Genomic DNA, 26362 nt, shown 5'->3' on the forward strand with positions numbered 1-26362 from the left:
ACACGGCCTATTTACGGACGTAATTCGGGCGTTTTTGCCCCGAATTACGTCTGAAAATAGCGCCTCAATAGCGCTGACAAACATCTGCCCATTGAAAGCAATGGGCAGACGTTTGTCTGTTCACACGAGGCGTATATTTACGCGCCGCTGTCAAATGACGGCGCGTAAATAGACGCCCGCGTAGAAGAAGTGACCTGTCACTTCTTTGGCCGTAATTGGAGCCGCTATTCATTGACTCCAATGAATAGCAGCGCTAATTACGGCCGTAATTGACGCGGCGTTCAAGCGCCTGCACATGCCGGTACGGCTGAAATTACGGGGATGTTTTCAGGCTGAAACATCCCCGTAATTTCAGCCGTTACGGACCCCCGCCGTGTGAACATACCCTTAGGCTTCGGTTACATATGCAGTTTCTGGTGCAGCATTTGATGCAGTTTTGTGAACCAAAACATATAGGAAAGATTGGTCTGTCTGATCACTTTTGTATCCACTTCAGTGCTTGGCTAAAAAAAAACTGCATCAAAAACAGCTCTAGTGATTCCAGCCGTGAAGAAAGAGGGAGTGCTACATGTCAATCAATCAGTAGTTAGAGAAGAAACTTCATAGAAGGGTATGTTCACACGTCTTAACAAATTCGCCTGAAATTACGGAGCTGTGTTCAGGTGAAAACAGCTCCTGAATTTCAGTCGTTTTTGCAAGTACTCGCGTATTTCGCGGCGTCCATTACGGACGTAATTGGAGCTGTTTTTCAATGGAGTCAATGAAAAACGGCTCAAAAAACGTCCAAAGAAGTGACATGCACTTTGACGCGGGCGTCTTTTTACGTGCCGTTTTTTGACAGCGACGCGTAAAATTACACCTCGTCCGAACAGAACATCGTAAAACCCATTGCAAGCAGTGGGCAGATGTTCGCAGGCGTAATGGAGCCGTCTTTTCAGGCGTAATTCGAGGCGAAATATGCCCAAATTACGTCTGAAAATAGGCTGTGTGAACGTACCCTAAAAATGATCTGTGACAGACTGTTCCTGCAGGAATAGATAAGTAGAGTCTATGTAGTGCAACTTATCTAACACAGACATATAAATGGAGAATTACTATTGACATGTATTAGTTATAATATTATTTATTTGCGTCATTTATTTAGTCCTTTAGGTTTTTTTTAGTTTTCACTTTTTTTTTTTCTATCTTTCCTTTCACCCATGCTCCTGTATGACATGGTACAAACAAGATCAACAATGGGATTTGTCGTACCAGCCTAAATCAGACTAAGAGAGTCACATAATGATTGGTTGCTATGGATTCAGATCATTAGTACTAATTGTACCATGATGTTAATTAATCTGTTAAATCTCTTTCGCTATGATGGGATCAACATTAAAAGTAAAGGGCAGCTGTGTACACTGAGGATTGTGCAAGCGGGCAGTGTTTCCTTTTTCCATTTACATAATATTTCTTTGATCTGAAACAATATATTACTACATTGTGAAATTATTTCAGGGCTTGTTATTTATATGTTTTTTAATTTCCAGATGCTCCAGGAGCCTTCAAAGTTCGCTTAAATATAAAAAAAGCTTTAGGGGAAAAAGCGGTAAGTGGAAAAACTTTTCCATTAATAAATTATGACCTTTGATGTATGTATTAAGTGGTCTCCAACCTGTGACTCTTCAGTTGTTGCAAAACTACACCTCCCAGCATGCCCTGATAGCTACAATAACTGGAGAACCACAAGTTAGAGACTACAGTATTAATTGATTCATTAATTAGCATTTTATATTGAAAGGGGTTTTCCAGTTTAAAAAAAATTTGGGTTAAAAAATGTGAATAGTAAATAATTGTCTATTCTGGTACAACCCCGTTGAGGGGGTTGTCTCATGAAGACGATGGCTTTTCATATGCCCTTTTATGGCATATGGGTGGCCCCCCGTTTGGGACCCCCCTTCTATGAGGGAGTGAAACATGACCAATCCATGGATTACAATAGCCGCCATGTAATACTACATTTACCCTGCATGGCCGCTCTAGGAGAAAAGTAAGGCTAGACGCGGCTTCCCTTGGCTATTACAGGTGATTACCAGGCTTTAGAGAAGCCAGGCCTATTGCGGTCAGCTGATCGCTGGTCCGACTTCTATTTAGATAAGAGTTACCTCCATGACAATACCTTATAGGCCTCTTTCTAAGATGCAGTATTTAATATTTAAATTATTTTGTATACAGTGTTTTCAGTATTTTTCCACGGATCAGTATAAAATAGTTTTGAACACGGTATTGCGTTTTTCACGCAGCCTGTTTTGACCTTGTGTCACAGCCAATTTTTTCAAATCTGACGTGTTAATTTATGTGGTAATAACTTGGGAATGCTTTTACCTGTCCAAGCGATTCTGAGATTGTTTTGTCGTGACATATTGTACTTTATGTTAGTGAAAAAATGTTGTCGACAAATGTAATATTTATTTGTGAAAACACCAAAATTTTGAGAAATTTGCCGAAAATAGAATTTTTTTAAAAATTTAAATGTATCTGCTTGTAATACCGATAGTAATACCACACAAAATAGCCACTAGTTAACATTTCCCATATGTCTACTTTATGTTTGCATCATTTTTTGAATGTCCTTTTATTTACGTTACAAGGTTTAGAACTTTAGCAGCAATTTCTCACATATTCAAGAAAATTTCAAAAAGCTATTTTTTCAGGGACCAGTTCAGTTCTGAAGTGACTTTGAGGGACTTATATATTAGATAATATATAAGTCCCCATAAATCACCCCATTTTAAAAACTGCACCCCTTAAAGTCTTCAAAACAGCATTCACAGTCTCTTAACCCTTTATGCGTTTCACAGGAATTAAAGCAAAGTAGAGGTGAAATTTTAGAATTTTTTTGCCGAAATTCATTTGTAATAAAAAAAAATCTCTAACACAGTGTAATGGCAGGGGGTAGGGAGACGGACAAGTGAGCCCTAATCTACCCGCCACTCTGTCCCTGCCTACTTGCAACGACCCGCCCTAGGCGACGGGGTACAACTGGGCGGCAGTCCCTGCGCTCAGTAAGTGCACGACAAACACGACAAACATACAAGGAACACAAGCAAGGAAAAGGGGCCGTTGCCCACGGCAACACCGTGAGCAACCAGAGTGGTGAACGAGCCGAGTCAAGCCAGGAGTGTGCGAGGTACAAAACGAAAAGCAGAAGAGTAGTCGGTAAGCCAGGGTCGGTATGGAGCAGGATCAAAAATAGCAGGAGCTGTAGCTGGGCCAGGAAACCACAAGGAAAGAAACAAAAGCAATAACAAGCACAGAGGGACAGGAAGTGCAGGCTTAAATAGACCGAGGGCGGGAGCTAGCTGAGTCTGGCCAGGTTACGATAGGCTCTCCCACTCCTAAGCCTGCCAGCCTGAATGGTGGAAGCAGGAGTCAGTCTCAGGGATGTATTCTCAGGTGCTGACTGATTAGTTCTGGGAGTTAACCCTGCTGTGCCTGGCAGATCCTTTACAGTACCCCCCCTTTTATGAGGGGCCACCGGACCCTTTCTAAGTGGACCTGGCTTACTGGGGAAACGCAGGTGGAACCTCCTGACCAATACCCCAGCATGAACATCCCGGGCGGGTACCCAAGTCCTCTCCTCGGGCCCGTATCCTCTCCAATGGACCAGGTACTGGAGGGAGCCTTGGACCATCTTGCTGTCCACAATCCTGGCCACCTCGAATTCCACCCCCTCCGGGGTGAGGATGGGAACAGGAGGTCTCCTCGAGGGAGCCAAGGACGGGGAGCAGCGTTTGAGGAGGGAGGCATGAAACACGTCGTGTATCCGAAAAGACGGGGGTAACTCCAGCCGGAAGGAGACAGGATTGAGGACCTCAATGACCTTATACGGCCCAATAAACCGGGGAGCAAACTTCTTGGACGGAACCTTGAGACGCAAGTTCCTAGACGACAACCACACCAGATCCCCGACCATAAACAGGGGGTTATCAGAACGTTTTTTATCAGCCTGAGTTTTTTGTACGCTCTGGGACACCTCTAGGTTTTTCTGAACCTGGGCCCAGACTGTGCACAGTTCCCGATGAATGACCTCTACCTCAGGATTGTTGGAACTACCAGGTGAAACGGAGGAGAACCGTGGATTAAACCCAAAATTACAAAAAAAAGGAGAGACCCCTGACGAGTTACTGACCCGGTTATTAAGGGAAAATTCGGCGAGGGGAATGAAAGAGACCCAATCAAATTGACAGTCAGAGACAAAACACCTTAAGTATTGTTCTAGAGATTGATTAGTCCTCTCCGTTTGGCCATTGGTTTCAGGATGGAAGGCAGAGGAGAAGGACAGATCAATCCCCAACTTCATACAGAAGGCTCTCCAAAACAATGAAACAAATTGTACCCCTCTGTCCGAAACAATATTGACAGGGACCCCATGGAGACGCAGGATGTGTTTGACAAACAAGGTAGCCAACGTTTTGGCGTTGGGTAGTTTCTTGAGGGGCACAAAGTGGCACATCTTACTGAAGCGGTCCACCACCACCCACACCACCGACTTGCCTTGGGATGGAGGTAAATCGGTGATAAAATCCATGGAGATATGTGTCCAAGGTCTCTGGGGAATGGGCAACGAACGCAGTAAGCCCGCTGGTCGGGACCTGGGAGTCTTGGACCTAGCACAAACCTCAGAAGCGGCGACGTAGGCCTTAACGTCTTTAGGCAACCCAGGCCACCAATAATTTCTGGTAATGAGGTGTTTGGTACCCAGGATGCCTGGATGGCCAGATAGTGCGGAGTCATGATTTTCCCTAAGTACCCTTAGCCGGAATTGCAGGGGAACAAACAGCTTGTTCTCAGGAAGGTTCCCGGGAGCTGCACCTTGATCAGCAGCAATTTCAGAGACTAAATCAGAATCGATCGAGGAAATGATTATACCTGGAGGCAAAATACAAGCAGGATCTTCCTCCGAAGGAGGGCTGGCCATGAAGCTACGCGACAGTGCATCAGCCTTAATATTTTTAGACCCAGCCCTATAGGTAACCAAAAAATTGAATCTGGTAAAAAATAACGCCCATCGAGCTTGTCTCGGGTTTAGCCTCCGGGCAGATTCTAGGAAAACCAGATTCTTGTGGTCGGTAAGGACCGTTACCTGGTGCCTAGCCCCCTCCAGGAAGTGGCGCCACTCTTCAAATGCCCATTTAATGGCTAAGAGTTCGCGGTTGCCAATATCATAGTTACTTTCAGTTGGCGAAAACTTCCTGGAGAAGTAGGCACAGGGGCGGAGATGAGTGAGGGACCTGGTACCCTGGGACAAGACAGCCCCCACTCCCACCTCAGATGCGTCAACTTCCACGATAAATGGCTCCATTTGGTTGGGCTGAACCAGCACCGGGGCCGAGACAAAGCACTTCTTAAGGACCTCAAAAGCCTGGACAGCCTCAGGAGGCCAGTGGAGGAGATCAGCACCTTTGCGAGTGAGGTCCGTAAGGGGCTTAGCGATGACCGAGAAGTTAGCAATAAATTTCCTGTAGTAATTAGCAAACCCCAAAAAACACTGTAACGCCTTCAGGGAGGCAGGTTGGACCCATTCCGCCACAGCCTGAACCTTGGCGGGGTCCATGCGGAATTCATGAGGAGTGAGGATTTGACCCAAAAATGGAATCTCCTGTACCCCAAACACACATTTTTCGGTTTTGGCAAACAGTTTATTTTCCCGAAGGACCTGGAGCACCTTCCTGACATGCTCCACGTGGGAGGACCAGTCCTTGGAAAACACCAGTATGTCATCAAGGTACACTACCAGAAAAATCCCCAGGTAATTTCTCAAAATCTCATTTATGAAATTCTGGAAGACCGCAGGGGCATTACACAACCCAAAGGGCATGACGAGGTATTCGAAATGGCCTTCGGGCGTGTTAAACGCAGTCTTCCACTCATCCCCCTCTTTGATGCGAATAAGGTTATACGCCCCCCGTAGATCCAATTTAGAAAACCATTGGGCCCCCTGAACCTGATTAAAGAGATCAGGAATCAAAGGAAGGGGATACTGGTTCCTTACCGTGACCTTATTCAGGCTACGGTAGTCAATGCATGGCCTAAGACCACCATCCTTCTTCCCCACAAAGAAGAAGCCAGCACCTACCGGAGAAGAAGAGGGACGAATGTAACCCTTGGCCAGGGATTCCTGGATATACACTCTCATAGCTTCACGTTCGGGACAAGAAAGATTAAATATCCTACCCTTAGGAAGCTTAGCTCCTGGTACCAATTCGATAGCGCAATCGTATTCTCTATGAGGAGGTAACACTTCGGAGGCCTCCCTAGAGAAAACATCAGCGAAGTCCTGAACAAACTCAGGTAGCGTATTCGCCTCCTTAGGGGGAGAAATAGAATTAACAGAAAAACATGACGTACAACATTCATTACCCCATTTGGTTAGCTCCCCAGTATTCCAGTCAAACGTAGGATTATGCAACTGCAACCAGGGAAGACCTAGAACCAAATCGTACGATAATCCCTGCATCAACAGTACAGAGCATTGCTCCAAATGCATGGAGCCAACAAGGAGTTCAAAAACAGGGGTATGCTGTGTAAAATAACCATTAGCAAGAGGAGTGGCATCGATACCCACTACCGGGACAGGTTTAGGCAAATCAATAAGAGGCATAGCAAGGGACATAGCAAATTCCACAGACATGATATTAGTAGAGGACCCTGAATCCACGAAAGCACTGCCGGTAGCAGACCTACCACCAAAAGAGACCTGAAAGGGAAGCAAGATCTTAGTACGTTTCATATTTACGGGAAATACCTGTGCGCCCAAGTGACCTCCCCGATGATCACTTAGACGCGGAAGTTCTCTGGCTGCAACCTTACGCTTAGGACAGTTGTTCACTTGATGCTTGTCGTCCCCACAGTAGAAGCAGAGACCATTCTTCCTGCGGAATTCTCTACGTTGTTGGGGGGACACGGAGGCCCCGAGTTGCATAGGTATCTCTGAATCTTTCGGGGAGGAACGAAGCAACGGAGCTTCGGGAGGCATCATGGGGGAGTCGGAGGAGAAAACACATAAACGTTCACGTTGTCGTTCCCTGAGACGTCGGTCAAGTCGTATCGCTAAAGCCATAACCTGGTCTAGGGAGTCAGAAGAGGGATAGCTAACTAGCAGGTCTTTCAGGGCATTCGACAGACCCAACCTAAACTGGCACCTTAAGGCAGGGTCATTCCACCGAGAAGCTACGCACCACTTCCGAAAGTCAGAGCAATACTCCTCAACAGGTCTCTTACCCTGACTTAAGGTCACCAGCTGACTCTCGGCAAAGGCAGTCCTGTCAGTCTCGTCATAAATAAGTCCGAGAGCAGAAAAGAAACAATCAACGGAGGAAAGTTCAGGGGCGTCAGGAGCCAAGGAGAAGGCCCACTCTTGGGGCCCTTCCTGGAGCCGGGACATAATTATACCCACCCGCTGGCTCTCAGAACCTGAGGAATGAGGCTTTAAACGAAAGTAAAGCCTACAACTCTCCCGAAAGGAGAGAAAAGTCCTCCGGTCCCCTGAGAACCGGTCGGGCAACTTGAGGTGGGGTTCAAGAGGTGCGGTGAGGGGAACTACCAGGGTAGCATCAGGCTGGTTGACCCTCTGAGCCAGGGCCTGGACCTGTAGGGAGAGACCCTGCATTTGCTGAGCCAGGGTCTCACGGGGATCCATAGTGGTGTCAGGGACCAGGGGTAGACTAGGTATGGGCTTGTTATTATGTAATGGCAGGGGGTAGGGAGACGGACAAGTGAGCCCTAATCTACCCGCCACTCTGTCCCTGCCTACTTGCAACGACCCGCCCTAGGCGACGGGGTACAACTGGGCGGCAGTCCCTGCGCTCAGTAAGTGCACGACAAACACGACAAACATACAAGGAACACAAGCAAGGAAAAGGGGCCGTTGCCCACGGCAACACCGTGAGCAACCAGAGTGGTGAACGAGCCGAGTCAAGCCAGGAGTGTGCGAGGTACAAAACGAAAAGCAGAAGAGTAGTCGGTAAGCCAGGGTCGGTATGGAGCAGGATCAAAAATAGCAGGAGCTGTAGCTGGGCCAGGAAACCACAAGGAAAGAAACAAAAGCAATAACAAGCACAGAGGGACAGGAAGTGCAGGCTTAAATAGACCGAGGGCGGGAGCTAGCTGAGTCTGGCCAGGTTACGATAGGCTCTCCCACTCCTAAGCCTGCCAGCCTGAATGGTGGAAGCAGGAGTCAGTCTCAGGGATGTATTCTCAGGTGCTGACTGATTAGTTCTGGGAGTTAACCCTGCTGTGCCTGGCAGATCCTTTACACACAGAAGGTTTTACCAGAGAAGCACAACTAAATATTTATTGCCCAGATTCTGCCATTTTTAGAAATATCCAACATGTGGCCCTAGTGTCCTAATGGACTGAAGCACAGAAGCAAAGGAGCACCTAGTGGATTTTGGGGACTCCTTTTTTTTTTAGAATATATTTCAGGCACCATGTCAGGTTTTAAGAGGTCTTGTGGTGCCAAAACAGTGGAAACCCCCCAAAAGTGACCCCATCTTGGAAACGACACCTTTTTCTAGGGTTGTAGTTAGCGCTTTGACCCGACAGTTGTTTTGCAGAATTTAGTGGAATTAGTCTGTGAAGATGAAAATCTACTTTTTTTCTGAAAATTTTTTTATTTTTAACTTTCTACAAGGAATAAGGGAGAAAATGCACCATAACATTTGTAAAGCAATTTCTCCCGATTGAATCACTGAAGTATTACCTCCCTGGTAGAAAGTTTAAACTACTGTCAGATCATGCCCCCCTGACATGGATGAAGCAAAATAAGGTGAAAAATGCAATGGTATCGCTTGGTGGCTGAAAGCACCCAGCCACCCGGAGGGGATGTATATCTCATTCAGTTTGTTGAGATAGGAGAGAAATAGGCATGCATGAGAGCCAGGTTTCCTCATCAAACCTAGTTTGCTGTGGCTTTTGTTAAATGTGTGCTCTTAGATTGGTTTTCTATGGAATAGCTGGTCTGATTGGTAGTGGGACCTGTCATTCCCTTCCCCACTCCAGTACGGGTGTTAACCCTAGCCCATTAGCTCAGATGAGACATAAACGCTCTGCAGTTAGTGCAGAGAAGGTCAGAGCCTGGGAATCCACACAGAAATAGTGTGAAAAGCCTGAAACAAGGAATACTGTACTCATGGTTTAAAATAGGTGACGATACCTGCCGTTTAGTTAGTGGCCAGACGGGCCAAGTGTTTGTTGTGTTTATGTGCTACAAGTCTTGTATGCTGGATAAACACTTGTTTGTTTTTGGACTGCAATAAAGCCAAGCTTGGACCATAAATTTGAACGGTAGGAATATTTTTGACTACTACAACCCCATACGCACAGATCCTGACGATATATATATATATATATATATATATATATATATATATATATATATATATATTTATTTACATGTCAAATGTGACCCTGTCCCTTCCATGACCAGCAAGGTTGCCTACCTGATATGGGGTTTTTTTCAGGACAATTTATCCAAACATCACAGACCGCAAACATTTTTATGGACAATTTGGAAAACCACAATTAATCATAAAGATTATTAGTAATATATGTCTATAGCTTAGACTAGTGATATGAACACATTAGCAGCATGTACTGTGACCTCTAAACCAATGATAATTACAATCCCAATAATTGGCACAAATTCATTCAACTTCCAAAAAATCACGGACGCATCAATTTTTTTTCGACGGACACAGGAAAAATAACCCTTATTTCTACGTACTGTTTAGGAATTTACGGACGGTTGGTAACTCTGATGACCAGGCATGCAAAATAGGTAACCCCTAGATACCCTATAACATATACAATTACAATTTCTACGTGTTTTAGTGGTTGGTAAATCTCAGCTGCTGTACACCTTCTGCCATTACACAAGCTGTGAATATCACAATAATAAGTGAAAGCTGCTTGCCCTATTTCAGTAATTCACATTTTTATGGACAGTGACTTGGCCCAATACATTATATAATATAAATAGTAGCCGAAATGTTCTGTATGGGTTAGAAGATTTTATGAAACTTAACAGGGTTTTCCCATAAATGTCTGATCGGTGGCAGTCCGAATGCTGGAGCCCCAACTGATCACGAGAACGGGTGTCTCGAGTATCCTATGTGAATGGAGCAGTGGGTGAGCATGCGCAGTACCTCTATTCACTGTTTATAGGACTGACCGCAATAGCGGAGTGTAGCACTTGGTTATCTCCGGGTATTTTAAACTATCTGATCTGGCAGAGGTCAGAGGAGCCCATGTAACTTACATTACTACTTTACTATAAACTGTCTGGGACATCCCCTTTAATTATAATCAAATTACTATAAAGTTTCCAAATCTTCCAAATTGATTGTTAACAAAATTATTCTTTTGGTTAATAGTTTGGAAGCATTTTAGTTTGACAGCATTGTACTTCTGTAAGTGTGCCGGTCAGGAGGGAGGTGCACCTTAAACTGGAGCATAAAGGTTTAGCATATTTCGAGCTATAAATTGAGGTGCTGCAGGGGCAAACAAAGGATTTTTATAGGGGGATATCTAAATACATACTTTTTAAACCAAATTATTTTTGCCACGCTCCCGCTATCCTCTGATTTATACACTACGAGTATTGGTCTGCATGTATAAACCACAAGGTGAGCCCTTTTTATTACAAGCTCTAATATATATCACATAGCATAAAAACCAGTGTAGATAGTGCCAGACTCAGTGTCCCCAGAAGATAGTACACCCCGGAGATAGTGCTACACTATCCCCTTTAGATAGTGCCACAGTGCCCATGTAGTTAGTGCCACACACTGTCCCCTTATAAATAGTGCCACACACTGTTCCCTTGTAGATAGTGACACACAATGCCCATGTAGATGGTGCCAGACACTATGCCCTGTAGATAGTGGCACAGTGCCCCCTGTAAATAGTACCACAGTGCCTCATGTACATAGTGCTACATACTGCCCCCTGTAGTGCCATGGTGTCCATGTAGATAGTGCCGTACACTTCATATTGATGGTTTCCTTGTCTCGCCAGCACTGTCAATTGTATCCACGTCCTCCCCCCGGCCCTGGTCAAAGGGGGGGTTTCCGGGCAACTGTTCCCACAGAGGTTGCTGTAACATCACTTGACATACAATGTTCTCTGTGCAGAGGGATATACTGTTCACCTATATGTACAAACTATTACTTTCTCTAAAGAAAAACAAAACTCAAAACACACCTGTAAATATTATATATATAAATTTATTTATTTATTTATTTAGTACTGTGCAAAAAGTTGTAGGCAGTTGTGGAAAAATGCTGCAAAGTATGAATGCTTTCAAAAATAAAAGTGTTAATAGTTTTTTTTTAATGAATTATCGAAATGCAAAGTGAATGAACAGAAGAGAAATATAAAACAAATTAATATTTGGTGTGACCACACTTTTGCCTTCAAAAAAGCATCAATTCTTCTAGGTACACTTGCACACAGCAGGGAGGTTGTTCTAATCATCTTGGAGAACCAAGCACAGATCTTCTGTGGATGTAGACTTCCTCAAATCTTTCTATCTCTTCATGTAATCCCAGACAGACTCGATGATGTTGAGATCAGGGCTCTGTGCGGGCCATGTTATCACTTCCAGGGTTCCTTGTTCTTCTTGTGCTGAATATAGTTCTTAATAACATTGGCTGGATGTTTGGGGTTTTGTCCTGCTGCAGAATAAATTTGGAGCCAATCAGACGCCACCCTGATGATATTGCATAATCTACCAATTTGAAAGGAAATTTTTTATCATGTATCTTTGATCTGCTGCACTAAGTTTCCTTGGCCGACCACTTCAAAAGAGCTTGAACAGCACATCTTAAAACCCCAGTCTGCTTTGAAAGCTTTGCCTGGGAGAATCCTTGCTGATCCAGTATAACTACCTTGTGTCTTGCTGCTGTGTTCAGTCTTGCCATGGTAGACCTGTGACATGGCCTAATAGGCAGCTACTGATGACAGACCTGGGAGCCTTTGTTAGGCCCCCAGCTGTCATGGTAACCCATCAGCGGCCCGCGATCGGTTTGCAGGTGTGACAGAGGGAGCTCCCTTCCCCTGTCAAACACCTTCGATGCCGCGGGCAATATTGACAGTGCCAGTACCCATGAGATCCGAGTGACGGATATATCCATCACGATGTGGGGACTAGCACCTGCTTGTGACAGATATATCCTACCCTAGTCGTTAAGAAGTTAAATGCACTTGCTTGCATACTGTAATTGGGGGTACCTAAACAGGCAGATGCGGACAGCAGAGACCCACCGTGATTAGCACTGTTACTTTGCAGCACTATGTTTTAAACAGAGGTATTATCCGCATGGAGTTTGTATGTTTCCCTTGTGTTTATTCTGATTTCCTTCAATTCTCCAAAAAAATACTAGTAGGTTAATTGACTTCCTATAAAAAAATGTCCTAATAAATGTGAGAAAACATTACATTGTGAGCATCTCTGGGAACAGAGAATGATGTGAGACATCTGTGTTTGGGTACAGCACTGTCGAATATGTTGGCGCCGTATATACAGCTTTGAATAAATAGGGCAATGCTGAAGTGTTTTAGGGCCCTTTAACATGGGCCGATGTTCTGGAAAACGGAATGCGAGTTCCAGATCATCCGTCTGTGTAAAAGGGTCCAGCAATCGCTTATTTTATGTGGCAGTAAAAATCATCGTTGTCGTTGAAGCAATCTGTACGGGGTGTCAAACTATGTCGTTCGTCCCCATACAGTACAATAATTGCTCCATGTAAATCAGGGATCTCAAACTCGGCCAGGTAAGTGGGCCACATATAGAAAAAATGTGAAGTTGACGGGCCGCATTAATTTCAAATTTGATACAATACAAAATTATTGTTAATCAATTCGTTATTTGAACTACTGTGTAATACTACATTATTATAATAATACATTACTATAACAATACTATAATACTACATTACTACAATTATGCCGCTATGTTTAAAATTTGAGATATTTCTCCACGTGCTTATTTCAACAATCCAGTTTTCCAGTTAAAGTATCGCTAAATGCAATCCGGCGGCTCAGTTAGCAGTGTTTGGCAGACACACGTGTCAAGATGGGGCAGCCCCTTTTTAGATAGTGCCACAGTGCCCTCTGTGGATGCTGCCACAGTGCCCTCTGTAGATGCTGCCACAGTGCCCTCTGTAGATTCTGCCACAGTGCCCTCTGTAGATTCTGCCACAGTGCCCTCCGTAGATTCTGCCACAGTGCCCTCCGTGGATGCTGCCACAGTGTCCTCCGTAGATGCTGCCACAGTGCCCTCTGTGGATTCTGCCACAGTGCCCTCTGTGGATGCTGCCACAGTGCCCTCTGTGGATGCTGCCACAGTGCCCTCTGTAGATGCTGCCACAGTGCCCTCTGTAGATTCTGCCACAGTGCCCTCTGTAGATTCTGCCACAGTGCCCTCTGTAGATTCTGCCACAGTGCCCTCCGCGGATGCTGCCACAGTGCCCTCCGCGGATGCTGCCACAGTGCCCTCCGCGGATGCTGCCACAGTGCCCTCCGCGGATGCTGCCACAGTGCCCTCCGCGGATGCTGCCACAGTGCCCTCCGCGGATGCTGCCACAGTGCCCTCCGCGGATGCTGCCACAGTGCCCTCCGTGGATGCTGCCACAGTGCCCTCCGTGGATGCTGCCACAGTGCCCTCCGTGGATGCTGCCTCAGTGCCCTCCGTGAATGCTGCCACAGTGCCCTCTGTAGATAATGCAACACACACCTAGATAATGCCAGTGTCCTCTGTACATACTGCCACAGTTCCCTACGTAGATGCTGTCACAGTGCCCTTCGTAGATGCTGCCATGGTGCCCTTCATAGATGCTGCCATGGTGCCCTCCGCAGATGCTGCCACAGTGCCCTCTGCAGATAATACCACACACCCAAGTAGATAGCTCCATTGGGGCGCCCTCTAGGAGTGGAATCCCCAGCCAGAGCGTTACCGACGCTTTGGCTAGGGATTCCTCTACTGTTGGAGCCCCTGACGTCACTGTCCATACACAGTGACGTCAGGGGATCCTCCTGGACCGGAATGTGATATCATGGGCAACCCCAGAGCCGGAGTCCTGGAGCAGAGCACTAGTATATGCTCTGCGCCGGAACTCTGGGGAAGCCATTAACATCAGTGTCCATATATGGACCGTTATGTCAGGGGCTTGCCCAGAGGTGGAGTCCCGGAGCAGAGCCGCTGCTAGCACCCTGCCTGGGATTCCTGCTCTGCTCCTGACATCACTGTCCATATATGGACATGGATGTTAGGGGCAACCCCAGAGCTGGAGTCCCGGGCAGAGCGCTAGTAGGCTCTTCCTGAGACTCCAGCTGTGCTAATGACATCACTGGGACTCCCACTCTGGGGAACCCCCTGACATCACTATCGATGTATGGACAGCGATGTCAAAGGCTTCCCCAGAGCAAAGCCTATACTAGCCCTCTGCCCGGGACTCCGGCTCTGGGGAAGACCCTGACACACTGTCTATATATGTACAGCAGTGTCAGGGAATTCCAGAGTCCCGGAGCAGAGCCGATACTAGCGCTCTACACGGGACTCCAGCTCTGGGGAAGCCCCAGACATCGCTGTTCATATGTGGACAGCGATGTCAGGGAATTCCAGAGTCCCGGAGCAGAGTCTGTACTAGCGGCTCTTTGTCCCGCGGGCCGCAAATGACAGCCCCAGTGGCCTCATGCGGCTCGTGGGCCGCGTGTTTGAGACCCCTGATGTAAATGGAGCTAAACAGGTGCCGATCGACGTGCTACGTAATCGATCGGCGCACCTTTTGTCGAACTTCTGCATTGTTGTATTTCTCTATGCAGGTACCTACAGAATTGCAAGAAGTTATGTACGCCATATCATAAGGAGACCAGATAGTTTTCTTTCAGATTTGTGTAGTGTTTTTACGGCAGCCGCTCAGGGTAGTTCTTCTGAAGTGTCGCCTTTTCGCAACTGCACTTCATAAGATGTTTCCTCCGAAATCAGGCACTCTGCTCCTGAAGCCCAGGCTGTTTCTAACAGCCTCGGGCTTCAGGGCAACTATCTGAGACTAATAGCAGTGGTCTCCGGTCATGTGAGACCGTTTAACCCTTCAAGTGTGGCAGTCAATAGTGACCACCGTATCTCAGTGGTTTTAGAGGCAGGGGGCTCCCTCTCTCACCCCATCGGCACACCCGCGATGCGATCGTGGGGTGTTGATGGTTTTTATGGCAGTCGGGGGTCTAGCAAAGGCCCCCAGGTCTGCCTTTAGTGAAAGCCTGTTAGGCCATGCCAGAGGCATAGCCTAACAGATGCTTGTCAGTTTTACACTGAAAGGCAACAATAAACTGCAATACAGAAGTATTGCAGTGTATTATAAAAGAGATCAAATGATTGCATGGTAAAGTCCCCTAGTGGGCTAAAAAAAAAAAAGTTACAAAAAAGTTACAAAAAGTTTATAATAAATAAATATAAATCCCAAGAAAAAAAAACCTGAAAAACTCACTTTTTCCTCTTACATAGTTTGTACGGTTGAAAAAAGACACATGTCCATCAAGTTCAACCAAGGGATGGAAGGGATAAAACAAAAAATTCTACACATTGACATAGGAGCTGATATTTTTTTGTTCTATCTAAGCCTTTTTTTAAAGCCATCTACTGTCCCTGCTGTGACAGCTCCTGCGGTAGGCTATTCCATAGATTCACAGTTCTCACAGTAAAGAAGACTTGTCGCCTCTGCCTTTTTTTCTCCAGACGGAGGGAGTGCCCGTTGTTTTTTGGGGGGGTTTTATATGGAACAGATTTTCACTATATTTTTTGTATGTGCCATTAATATATTTATATAAGTTAATCATGTCCCCCCTTAGTCGTCTCTTTTCAAGGCTAAATAGGTTTAATTATTTTAATCTTTCCTCATAACTTAGATTCTCCATGCCCCTTATTAGTTGTTTTTTTCTTTTTCCTTTTATTAATACCATTTCCAATACAGAATTTTCCAAGTGTATAAATACTTCACACATTACTAGAACACAATATAAACAACAATTATCCCCATCCCTCCCCCAACCCAAGAAAGAGTAAAATTAGAGAGCAAAAAAAAATTAAACTTTTTTTATTTAATATATTTTTCTTCACTTACTTTTGATATAAACTATCTGGAGATACCTCATTACACCATCTTCCCCATCTCTGAGAAAATGCTTTAGTTGCTATCACATTTCTACATGAAACTTCCTTCCTCGAAATGGATATATCTGAGGACCGCCACCTTCCATTCCTTCCATCCTGGGGCTTCATTAGAGATCCAATGTCTCTATTGTTTTCCTTGCAATGTATAAACTACAGTCAAGTGAACGCTTTTGGGGATTGTCCAATGCTAACCCCAGATGACATCCAAGTATACATATAATTGGGTTACATTCTATCTCAAGATTATAGATTTAATTCAGAACCTCTATAACCCTATCCCAGTATCTTCTCAGCTTTGGACAATTCCACATCAGGTGGATCAAATCTCCCTGTGAGCCCTTACATCTTCTACATCTGTTTGTTTCTCTATATCCCATGGGTGTTTTCTTTTTATCTAATCGGTGTAGAGTGAGCTCTGTGTAAGATAAAAAGGCACTTTGGGAAGGGAATATAGATAATGAAGGAACTACTTCACATAGATTTACCCATTGTCCATCGGTTATTTCCCCTACATCATTCTCCCATTTGTCCACCAGGGGTCCCCAGTTCACACCTATTTCAATCCTCAATTCTCTATAGATGTTTTTTTTTTTGTTCACTTTTAAAAGTGGAGTTTAGGATCAACTCTATTAGAGAATTCCCCTTTTTCAACTGTATTATGTTTTGTGCTTTAATAGCCGTAAATACTGAAAATACCATATGTTTCTTATTCCAAATTCCTGACATAGGGTCTGAAAGGTTTTAATTTTCCCGCCTTCCATCACCTGTGCTCGCCTATATATTCCCTTTCTTTCCCAATTTTGAAAATTCTTTAGCTTATAACATTCCTCTAGATTTCTCCATAGATACTTCAGTTTCAGTATTTTCAGTGTGATCTCCTATATCCAATATTTTCTTTACGTTATGCCATACCTTCTGAAGCATTGTCCCAGTAGGGCATTTACAGGGAAAAAATTATTGAATTTGATTCTAATATTACCATAACAGGATTCCCAGCTTCATAATGTCTTAGCAATTTTCCAGGGATATCTTGTAAATTATTGACATTAGAGACATTTCACATGCCAAAAAATACATCTGAACATTTGGAATAGATAGGCCCCTTATTAGCTTCGTTGCTCTTCTTTTTATTTTTTCCAACTCCAGGGCATACTTTTTATGAACTGGAGTCCAGAACTGAATTGCATATTCTTGATGAGGCCACACTAATGCTTTGTAAAGTGGTAATATTATATCCCTGTCCCGCGAGTCCATGCCTCTTTTAATACACGACAATATCTTGCTGGCCTTAGAAGCAGCTGATTGACATTGCATGCTGTTATTTAGTTTATGATCTACAAGTACACCCATATCCTTCTCAACAAGTGACTCTCCCAGTGTAGCTCCCCCTAGGACATATGATGCATGCAGGTTGTTGGATGCATAACTTTACATTTATCTACATTAAACCTCATTTGCCAAGTGGACGCCCAAACACTCAGTGTGTCCAAATCGACTTGTAATTTATGAACATCCTCCATAGACTGAACTATACTAAATAGCTTGGTGTCATCTGCAAAAATAGAAATAGTGCTATTAATCCCATCCTCTATATCATTAATAAATAAGTTGAATAATAGTGGTCCCAGCACTGAACCCTGGGGTACACCACTTATAACCGGGGACCATTCAGAGTAGGAATCATTTACCACAACTCTCTGGATACAGTCCTTGAGCCAATTCTCAATCCAATTACAAACTATAATTTCTAAACCTATAGTCCTTAATTTACCCATTAGACGTCTATGAGGGACAGTGTCAAATGCCTTTCCAAAGTCCAAAAACACTATATCCACAGCAGTCCCTCTGTCTAGGCTTCTGCTCACCTTTTCATAAAAACATATTAAGTTGGTTTGACAACTTCTGTCCTTAGTAAAACCGTGCTGGCTGTCACTTATAATACTATTTTTTTGTCACATACTCCTGTATATAGTTCCTCAATAGACCCTCAAACATTTTTCCCACGATTGATAAGCTATCCGTTGTTCCGTTGCACACCACGCCCAGATTGCTGTTATTTTTATCCACACGACAGGGTCCGAATATCAGCCATTAAAAACTGCCATTTTGGTCTGTTTTTGACGGCCGTTTTGCATATATTTTGTATCTGTTTCATGTCCGCCTTTCCGATTTTGACGGCCCATTGTGACCCTTTTTGCATTCGTTTTCACTGTCCGTTTTAACAACTGATGAATTTCATGTGTAGATAATGTCACAGTGCCCTCTGTACATGCCATTACAGTATCCCCCCTCTTACGCCCCCTCTTCTTGGGACCAGAGCGAGAGAGAAACTTCTTCAGAAGAGCAGGAGCATTGAGGTTCTCCTCCGGCTCCCAAGACCTTTCTTCAGGACCAAACCCCCTCCAATCCACCAAATAAAATGTCTTTCCTCTCACTTTTTTGGTGTCCAGGATCTCTTGAACCTCAAAGGTGTCTGAAGGGCCGCTGGAAGCAACCACAGGGCTAGGAGTCTTGGTGTAGCGGTTCAGGACCACCGGCTTCAGGAGGGATACATGGAAGGAGTTTGGGATCTTGAGGGTAGGAGGCAGCCAAAGCTTATAGGTGACAGGGTTGATCTGTTGTAGGATCTCAAAGGGTCCAAGGAACCTGGAAGCAAATTTGCATGTTGGCACCCTTAGTCGGATATTCCTGGAAGACAGCCAGACCCTCGTGCCAGGAAGAAACTGAGGATGCCAGGTGAAAAATGTGTTGGATGAAAAGCTTGGCCAACTGAGGTAGACCGAGGCAGAAGGAAGACCGGTCAGAGGAACGAAGTGGGCCATCTTCGAAAATCAATCCACCACCACCCAGACAGCACTGCATACAACAGAGAGAGGCAGGTCCGTAATAAAGTCCATAGCTATATGCTGCCAGGGAGCATTGGACACAGGCAATGACTGGAGCAGACCAGCAGGTCTGGAGTGATCGGCCTTGTTGGCTGCACATACAGAACAGGCAGAAACGAAGTCCATAATGTCCTTGGGCAGCGTGGGCCACCAGAAATGACGAGCAATCAGATCCCGGGTCTTACTGACCCCCGCGTGACCTGCCAGTCTAGAGGAATGTCCCCAGCGGAGGATTCTTCCACGATCAGCCAGGCACACAAAAGTCCTCCCTGGAGAAATGTCCCCAACTTGCAGGGGATTGACAGAGATAATGAATGCAAGACGGATCAATAATATTCTGTGCAGTCTCCAAGGTGTCTTCCGTCTCGAAAGACCTGGACAACGCATCGGCCCTCACATTCTTGTCGGCCGGCCGATAATGGAGCTCAAACTGGAACCTTGTAAAGAACAGTTACCAACTGGCCTGACGAGGGTTCAGCCATTGGGCCATCTGGGGGTAGGTCAGATTCTTGTGATCTGTAAAAATCTGTATCGGATGAGCTGCGCCCTCTAATAGATGTCTCCATTCTTCCATGGCCAATTTGATGGCCAGTAACTCCTGATCCCCAATCGAGTAGTTGCGTTCTGCGGAAGAGAAGAGCTTAGAGGAATATTCACATACCCTTGACTTGCCCTTGGGACCTCTCTGGAACCTCTAACGAGAACTGCAGAGAGACATCCGGATGATGGAGGCTGACATGAAGGTACTCCTCAGGCTATTGGATGCGGACTCCGACTCGGGAGTCCACACCTTGGCGTTCATACCCTTCTTAGTAAGGTCACAGATGTGAGAAGTCAGTGAGGAGAAGTTTGGAATAAACTGCCTGTAAAAATTAGCGAATCCCAGAAAGCGCTGTATGGCCCTCAAGCCTTGAGGATGTGGCCATTCCAGAACAGACTTTAACTTCTCAGGATCCATCTCGAGACCTCGATTTGAAACGATGTAGCCCAGGAAGGGTAGAGCATCTCTGTCAAACACGCACTTCTCCAGCTTGGCGTACAGACGATTGTCCCTTAATCGTAGCAGAACTTGACGGACATGTCTCTGGTGTGTTGTAGGATCTGGAGAAAAAAATCAAGATGTCATCAAGGAAGACTACTACACAAACATAGAGAAGGTCACGGAAAATGTCATTCACAAATGCCTGGAAGACCACGGGAGCATTACACAAGCCGAAGTGTATTACTAGATACTCATAGTGTCCATCACGGGTGTTAAATGCAGTCTTCCATTCATCACCTTTGCGAATCCAGACTAGGTTGTAAGCCCCACGCAGGTCTAGTTTAGAAAAAATCCTGGCACCATGTATACGATCAAATAGTTCAGAGATCAGTGGCAACGGATATTTATTCTTCACCGTGATCTGGTTGAGACCTCTGTAGTCAATACAAGGACGAAGAGAGCCATCTTTCTTTTTGACAAACAAGAACCCGGCTCCTGCCGGGGAGGAAGACTTTTGTATGAAGCCCCTCTCCAAGTTCTCTTTCACATAGGCGGACATGGACATAGTCTCTGGCAAGGAGAGAGGATATACCCTACCACGGGGAAGGGATGCACCAGGAATCAGCTCGATAGGACTGTCATATGCCCGATGTGGAGGCAATATCTCCACCTCCCTCTTGCTGAAGATGTCCGAAAATGCTGCATAATGACTCGGCAATCCTGCCAATGACCGAGGCAGCGAAGGCTGAGCCGAGCTAATCTGCACCAGGCAACGACCTTGACACTCAGGACTACACTGGAGAACCTCTCCAGAATTCCAGTCCAGAACTGGGGCATGCAGTCGGAGCCAAGGCAGGCCCAGCAACACAGGGTTAACAGCTTTGGATACCACATAGAAAGGCAGAAGTTTGGAGTGAAGGGCTCCCACTTGGAGCCTCAGCGGCTTGGTCACAGCTATGACTGGGTCTGGCAGAGGTAGTCCATTCACTGAAGCAACTGTCAACGAGTTCTCCAGAGGGGTGGTGGGTAATTGCAGAAGATCCACCAGGTCTCTACGGATGAAATTAGCAGTGGATCCAGAGTCTAGATACGCAGAGACCTGATGCGTTTTCTCACCGGACACTATGGTCAAAGGTATGGACAATCTAGACTGAAGTCCATTCTTACCCAAGGTTGTCACTCCTAGCAACCCTAGGTTTTGGGATCTTTGGGACACAGGCGCACAAGATGGCCACCGAGACCGCAATAAAGACAGAGTCCAGACGTTCATCTGCGTTGTCTCTCCTGGGTGGACAACTTATACTGGTCAATTATCACAGACTCCTTAGGAGGATCGACATCTGAGGACAGCAGGGGTTGCTGCAAAGTAGGAAGTGGATGGCGTACTCACTCACGGAGGTGTCTTCTTGGCGTAGGTTAATCAAAGATGCCGCTGCAGATGAGACTCGTCCAGGCTCCTCAAACACCATGCGATAAATACGGAGGAAGGCTTGGAAGTCATGGTTCTATGGACCTTGTCTCTCTCAGATAGGGTTCGCCCATGCAAGAGCCTTGCCGGTGAGGAGAGAAATTATGAAAGCGGCCCTTGCGCTATCAGACGAAAATGTACAACTATACAGGCTGAAGTGGATCTGGCATTGATTAAGAAATCCACGACAGGTACTTGCTTCTCCATCATAGCGGTCAGGAAGTGGCAAAGAAACACGCGGGTCAATACTGCCAAGAGGTGTAGTCTGAGGATCAACACGGCCAGGAGGTGGAATAGGAGGAACAGCAGCTTGTGCCTCTTACCGACGTGCAAGGATGTTCAACGCCTGGAGGATTTGCTCCTGTCGAGACCGGAGGTCCAGCATATCTGCTCGCATCTTCTGTGACGTCATCATGGTCTTGAATCGACCAGCGGGGTCCATGACCTGAGCGTACTGTCGTGAAGGGTCTGTGGACCCACTGGTTCGTACCGCCTTGGCGGTAAGGCCGCTGGCCAACAGGGAGCAGGTGAAAGTCTATAGTTCGTATAGGTACCTGTGGCAGCTCAGACAGCAGCAGGGCAGGCTCGGCAGGGACTAGCACAGTGCTAGACCAGGAAGGTATGGAATGCTAGGAGCAGGAACAAGAACTAAAACATTTACAGGTACAGGAACTGGTACATGTAACACACTAGGAGGCCATCACATAGACAACTAGGAAACAACAACGCTCAGGCATAGAAGCAGGGGGGGAACAGAGCTGACAGCCCACAGCCACGGACATTACAACATATATGGACAGTGATGTCAGGGGTTACCTCTAGAAGGGGAATCTCTGGCCAGAGCATTGCAGACACTCTGGTCAGGGATTCCGCTCTAGAAGGAGCCCCTGACGTCACTGTCTATATATGCGTCCTGGTGCGGTATCCCAGTCATTTACAGCGTAATCTCGTGGGATTACGCTTTGCTCTGCTGTAACTACCACAGAAACAGTAACGAAGTGCATAGATTGTGAATAGACATCCCGTGGAATGTCTATTCACTGTCTAAACACTTCAGTATCGTTAATGTGTTAATATAAGACCGCACATAGCGATCTAAAAGGATCCCTATGCGCTGTCTAAATGAATGGAGAGGAGTGCATGACGCTGATTGGTCAGCGTCATACACTCCTCTGTACAACGCCCACTTGGTCTAAAGTAAAACTACTCCCACTTGGGCATTAAGCAACTCATTAGCATAAATCTAAAATCGCTAATAAAGTGGTGAAAACAGATCGTTTTATTAAATAAAAAGCACTGCTGTCACCTACATTATAGCGCCGATCTCCTTATATAGGAGATAGGCCACTTATAATGTGGTGACAGAGCCTCTTTAATGTGCTTGATAAAAGACATGAACAGTACAAGTGTTTGTGTGTTATTAGTTTAGTTACATTGTGTTTGTCTATAATTGTGAATCAATGCAGAAATCCAGGTAATTTCTCTTACTTTTTATTGCAAACATATGTTGTGTTGCACTGTAATGTTTTGCAGGTCGGCTGGATGGCGGGCCGCGGTGGCCTGCGGCACTGTCGTATATGTGACGCCGTGACTGTACGAAGGAATGAGAGGCTTCTGGGGGACAGTGATGGGTAAGGTACAGAGGACTGTCTTTGGAAATGAGCCCAAGTGAGAGAGGACCCTTGAGAGCATGGCTAGATTGATTGTTATCAGTTACATGGTGGACTTTGAGAGTCACGGTATGTGCACACGACCTATTTTCAGACGTAATTCAGGCGTTTTACGCCTCGAATTACACCTGAAAAGACAGCTCCAATACGTCTGCAAACATCTGCCCATTGCTTGCAATGGGTCTTACGATGTTCTGTTCAGACGAGGTGTAATTTTACGCGTCGCTGTCAAAAGACTGCGCGTAAAATTACGCCCGCGTCCAAGAAGTGCAGGACACTTCTTGGGACGTTTTTGGAGTCGTTTTTCATTCACTCCAATGAAGAACAGCTCCAATTACGTCTGTAAAAGATGCAGTGAAAAACGTGAGTACAAGCAAAATCTTCTGAAATTCAGGAGCTGTTTTCGCCTGAAAACAGCTCCGTAATTTCAGACGTATTTTGCGTTTGCGTGTGAACATACCCTCAGAGAGAGAGAGAGAGACTGTATGAGGTAACATAGTCTGGGTGTGGACTCTGTAAATCAAACAGGGACCTGAGGAAGAAGGATTTCTTATTTGTTCAGTGTTCCATTTGTTGGGTTAATCTGCATTCATAAGGAATTGAGCCAACTCGTGTGTACTGAAACTGCCAAGATTATGTACCTTATTTGAGTATTGTAACCATTATTTGGTCTGCGACTATTTCCGAAGCGAGATATAAGAATTGATCAAATTGTAGTCCTACAAAATCTGACATCAGGGCTGGCAGAGTTCAATCAACACGATAAGACAGAAGCAGTTTAAAGCAGGCAGCGATTAAAAGGCAGAGTCAGGAAACCATATGGGTCAAATCCAAAATAGAAAACAATAAACACCTTCACAAATTTACAGGATCCAAAGAACCTTGAAGTTCAGGCAAGAAGTGACAGTTCTGAGCAGGTTTAAATAATCAGAGGTGATTCGTCACAACCTTTGCGTTGACCAGCTGACATAGGCCTATCCCTTTAAAGGGAATGTGTCGCTAGAATTATTATTTTTTTTTTCAGTTAAACAATTAATATTTGAGTGATTACACATTGTTTTCATTTTTTCACAAGTCAGGAAATATTGTAAATTAGATTCTAATTTATAACATTTCCATGTGCTGGTCACTAGAGGGAGCAGTTTCCAAAATTGCAGCATGGTCACTGTGGTAAAGTAACCTCATTGATTTATGCTGCAAATTTGGGGTGGACACACTCTCCTCTAGTGTCCTCACGCAATCCCCCCTCCCTTCTTCTGGCTAGTACCAGGAGAAGGAGGGGTTTGAAGGTCTTCAAACCTCCTACACTGTGTGCCGCCATTTTCTGAGCGACTGCACAGTGTAGGAGGATTAGATACAGGGCTCAGCAGACAGTATATCACGAACATACACGAACATAATACACACATCACATACCCGAACATAAATTACCCGCTCCTGCCGCCGCCTCCGCTGGTCTACGCTCCTTGCGCCTTCGCTTCGTTGAACATATGGCCGGAAGCCGCGGCCGGAAGTCGTAATCTTACTGTCCGGCAGCAGCTTCCGGTCCACATGAAAATGGTGCCGGATTTCGCTCTACAAACGAGCTTCGTTTTGGTCTGTGTGGGAGCGGCGAATGCGCCATTCCCACACAGACGGCGTACGCTTCTGAGAATGGAATGGCTCCCGTTCGCATTCTCTACGGGACGGGGTTCTATGTGCAGTATTCCATCTCTGTATGTGTCGTTAATCGACACATACAGAGATGAAAAAAAAAATGGCAGGCCCTATAGAGAAGTAAAAGTAAGAACACAGTAAAAAGTTTAAAGTCACAACACTAATAAATAACATTTTTGTTTATATTTTATTAAAAGCAATATAATAATAAAAATAAATTTCATGACACCTTCCCTTTAAGATCCAGCTAGATCACCACTATGAAGGTACCTGCTATTAAAGTGATGTAAAGTAAAGGGATGTCAACTGCACAGGTAGGTTCAGTGGCCGGTGTCCCGTTATACACTGTTGTATGCCAGGTCTGATCCATCGCACATTTGCTCCACAACATACTATGTCATAAGACATTGGCAAACATGCAGCACAGCGAGCAAAAGCGTTTTCGATGTTATTAGTGATCTAAAAAAAACGGAAAAATATGCCATGTGCCACTTGATACAGTATTCAGGACCCTCAGATGCCAGTTTTTTTGACGTACGACATACTGATAAATTTACCCCATTTCTTGCAATATGTCTAGGAGTCTGTGGAAAATGAATAATGATGATGGAAAGATTTGCATCAAAGTTTAACATAGGCTTGTGATCTGAATGAAGCTTTTCAGCTTCTGGTTAACTGATTCCTCTCACTACCACTAGAAAGGAAGGTGATTCTTTTATTTTTGTTTTTTCATTTTGGAGGTGACGGCTTTGACTAGTTAATGAAACTCCACTCAGAAGGTCAGTCAGCACATATTTCACTTCTGGTATTACTTTTGTAGTGATACATTAATTTATTAAATAAGTTGGACATGAGTAAGCTTCATATAGTTTGCTATTAATAGACATGCTTTGTCAAGACCAGAAAAATTGTAAGGTCCATTAGTAATTCCTAGAAGTGAATGTGTGAATTTTTTTTTATCTGTTTTTCAGATTAGTCAATAAAATTTGGAAAGTCTGTGCAGAATTGGAGCTTGTAGTAAACTTTCACTGGAAATGTCTAAAAGTAACAAAGGAATGACAGACAGTACAATGCAGGGATAATGCACATAGTGATGCCACAGAACAGGGATAATGCACATTTTAATGTGACAGTATTAGCATAATGTTACAGCTGAGTAATAATGCACACAGTGAAGTCACAGTACCAAAATAATGCATACAGTGATGTTACAGTACAGGTATAATGCACATCGTGATGTCACAGTACCTGGATAATGCACATAGTAAACTTATAGTTCAGGCACAATGTACACAGTGATGTCACAGCTAAGTAATCATGCACATAGTGATGTCACAGTACCGTAATAATGCACACAGTGATCTCACAGAATACTGATAATGTGCACAACAATGTGATAGAATTGAGATAATACACACAATGATGTCACAACACAATAATGCTCAAAGTGATGTCACTATAATATGATAATAGAGTTTGATATCACAGTAC

At 45.0% G+C, this 26362-nt stretch overlaps 1 protein-coding gene across 2 annotated transcripts in view; it reads left to right on the forward strand.

Annotated features, from left to right (window-relative positions):
- The window catches only part of CLTRN (collectrin, amino acid transport regulator), a 96184-nt gene that overhangs the window by 28848 nt on the left and 40974 nt on the right, over positions 1-26362 (forward strand). For both annotated transcript variants that reach the window (XM_075850881.1, XM_075850882.1), the window contains one exon: positions 1530-1588. In XM_075850881.1, coding sequence (XP_075706996.1) covers positions 1530-1588 — 59 coding nt within the window. The remainder of the gene's footprint in view (positions 1-1529; positions 1589-26362) is intronic.

Source organism: Rhinoderma darwinii, chromosome 2 (assembly GCF_050947455.1).
Source record: "Rhinoderma darwinii isolate aRhiDar2 chromosome 2, aRhiDar2.hap1, whole genome shotgun sequence".
NCBI classification, from domain to species: Eukaryota; Metazoa; Chordata; class Amphibia; order Anura; family Rhinodermatidae; genus Rhinoderma; species Rhinoderma darwinii.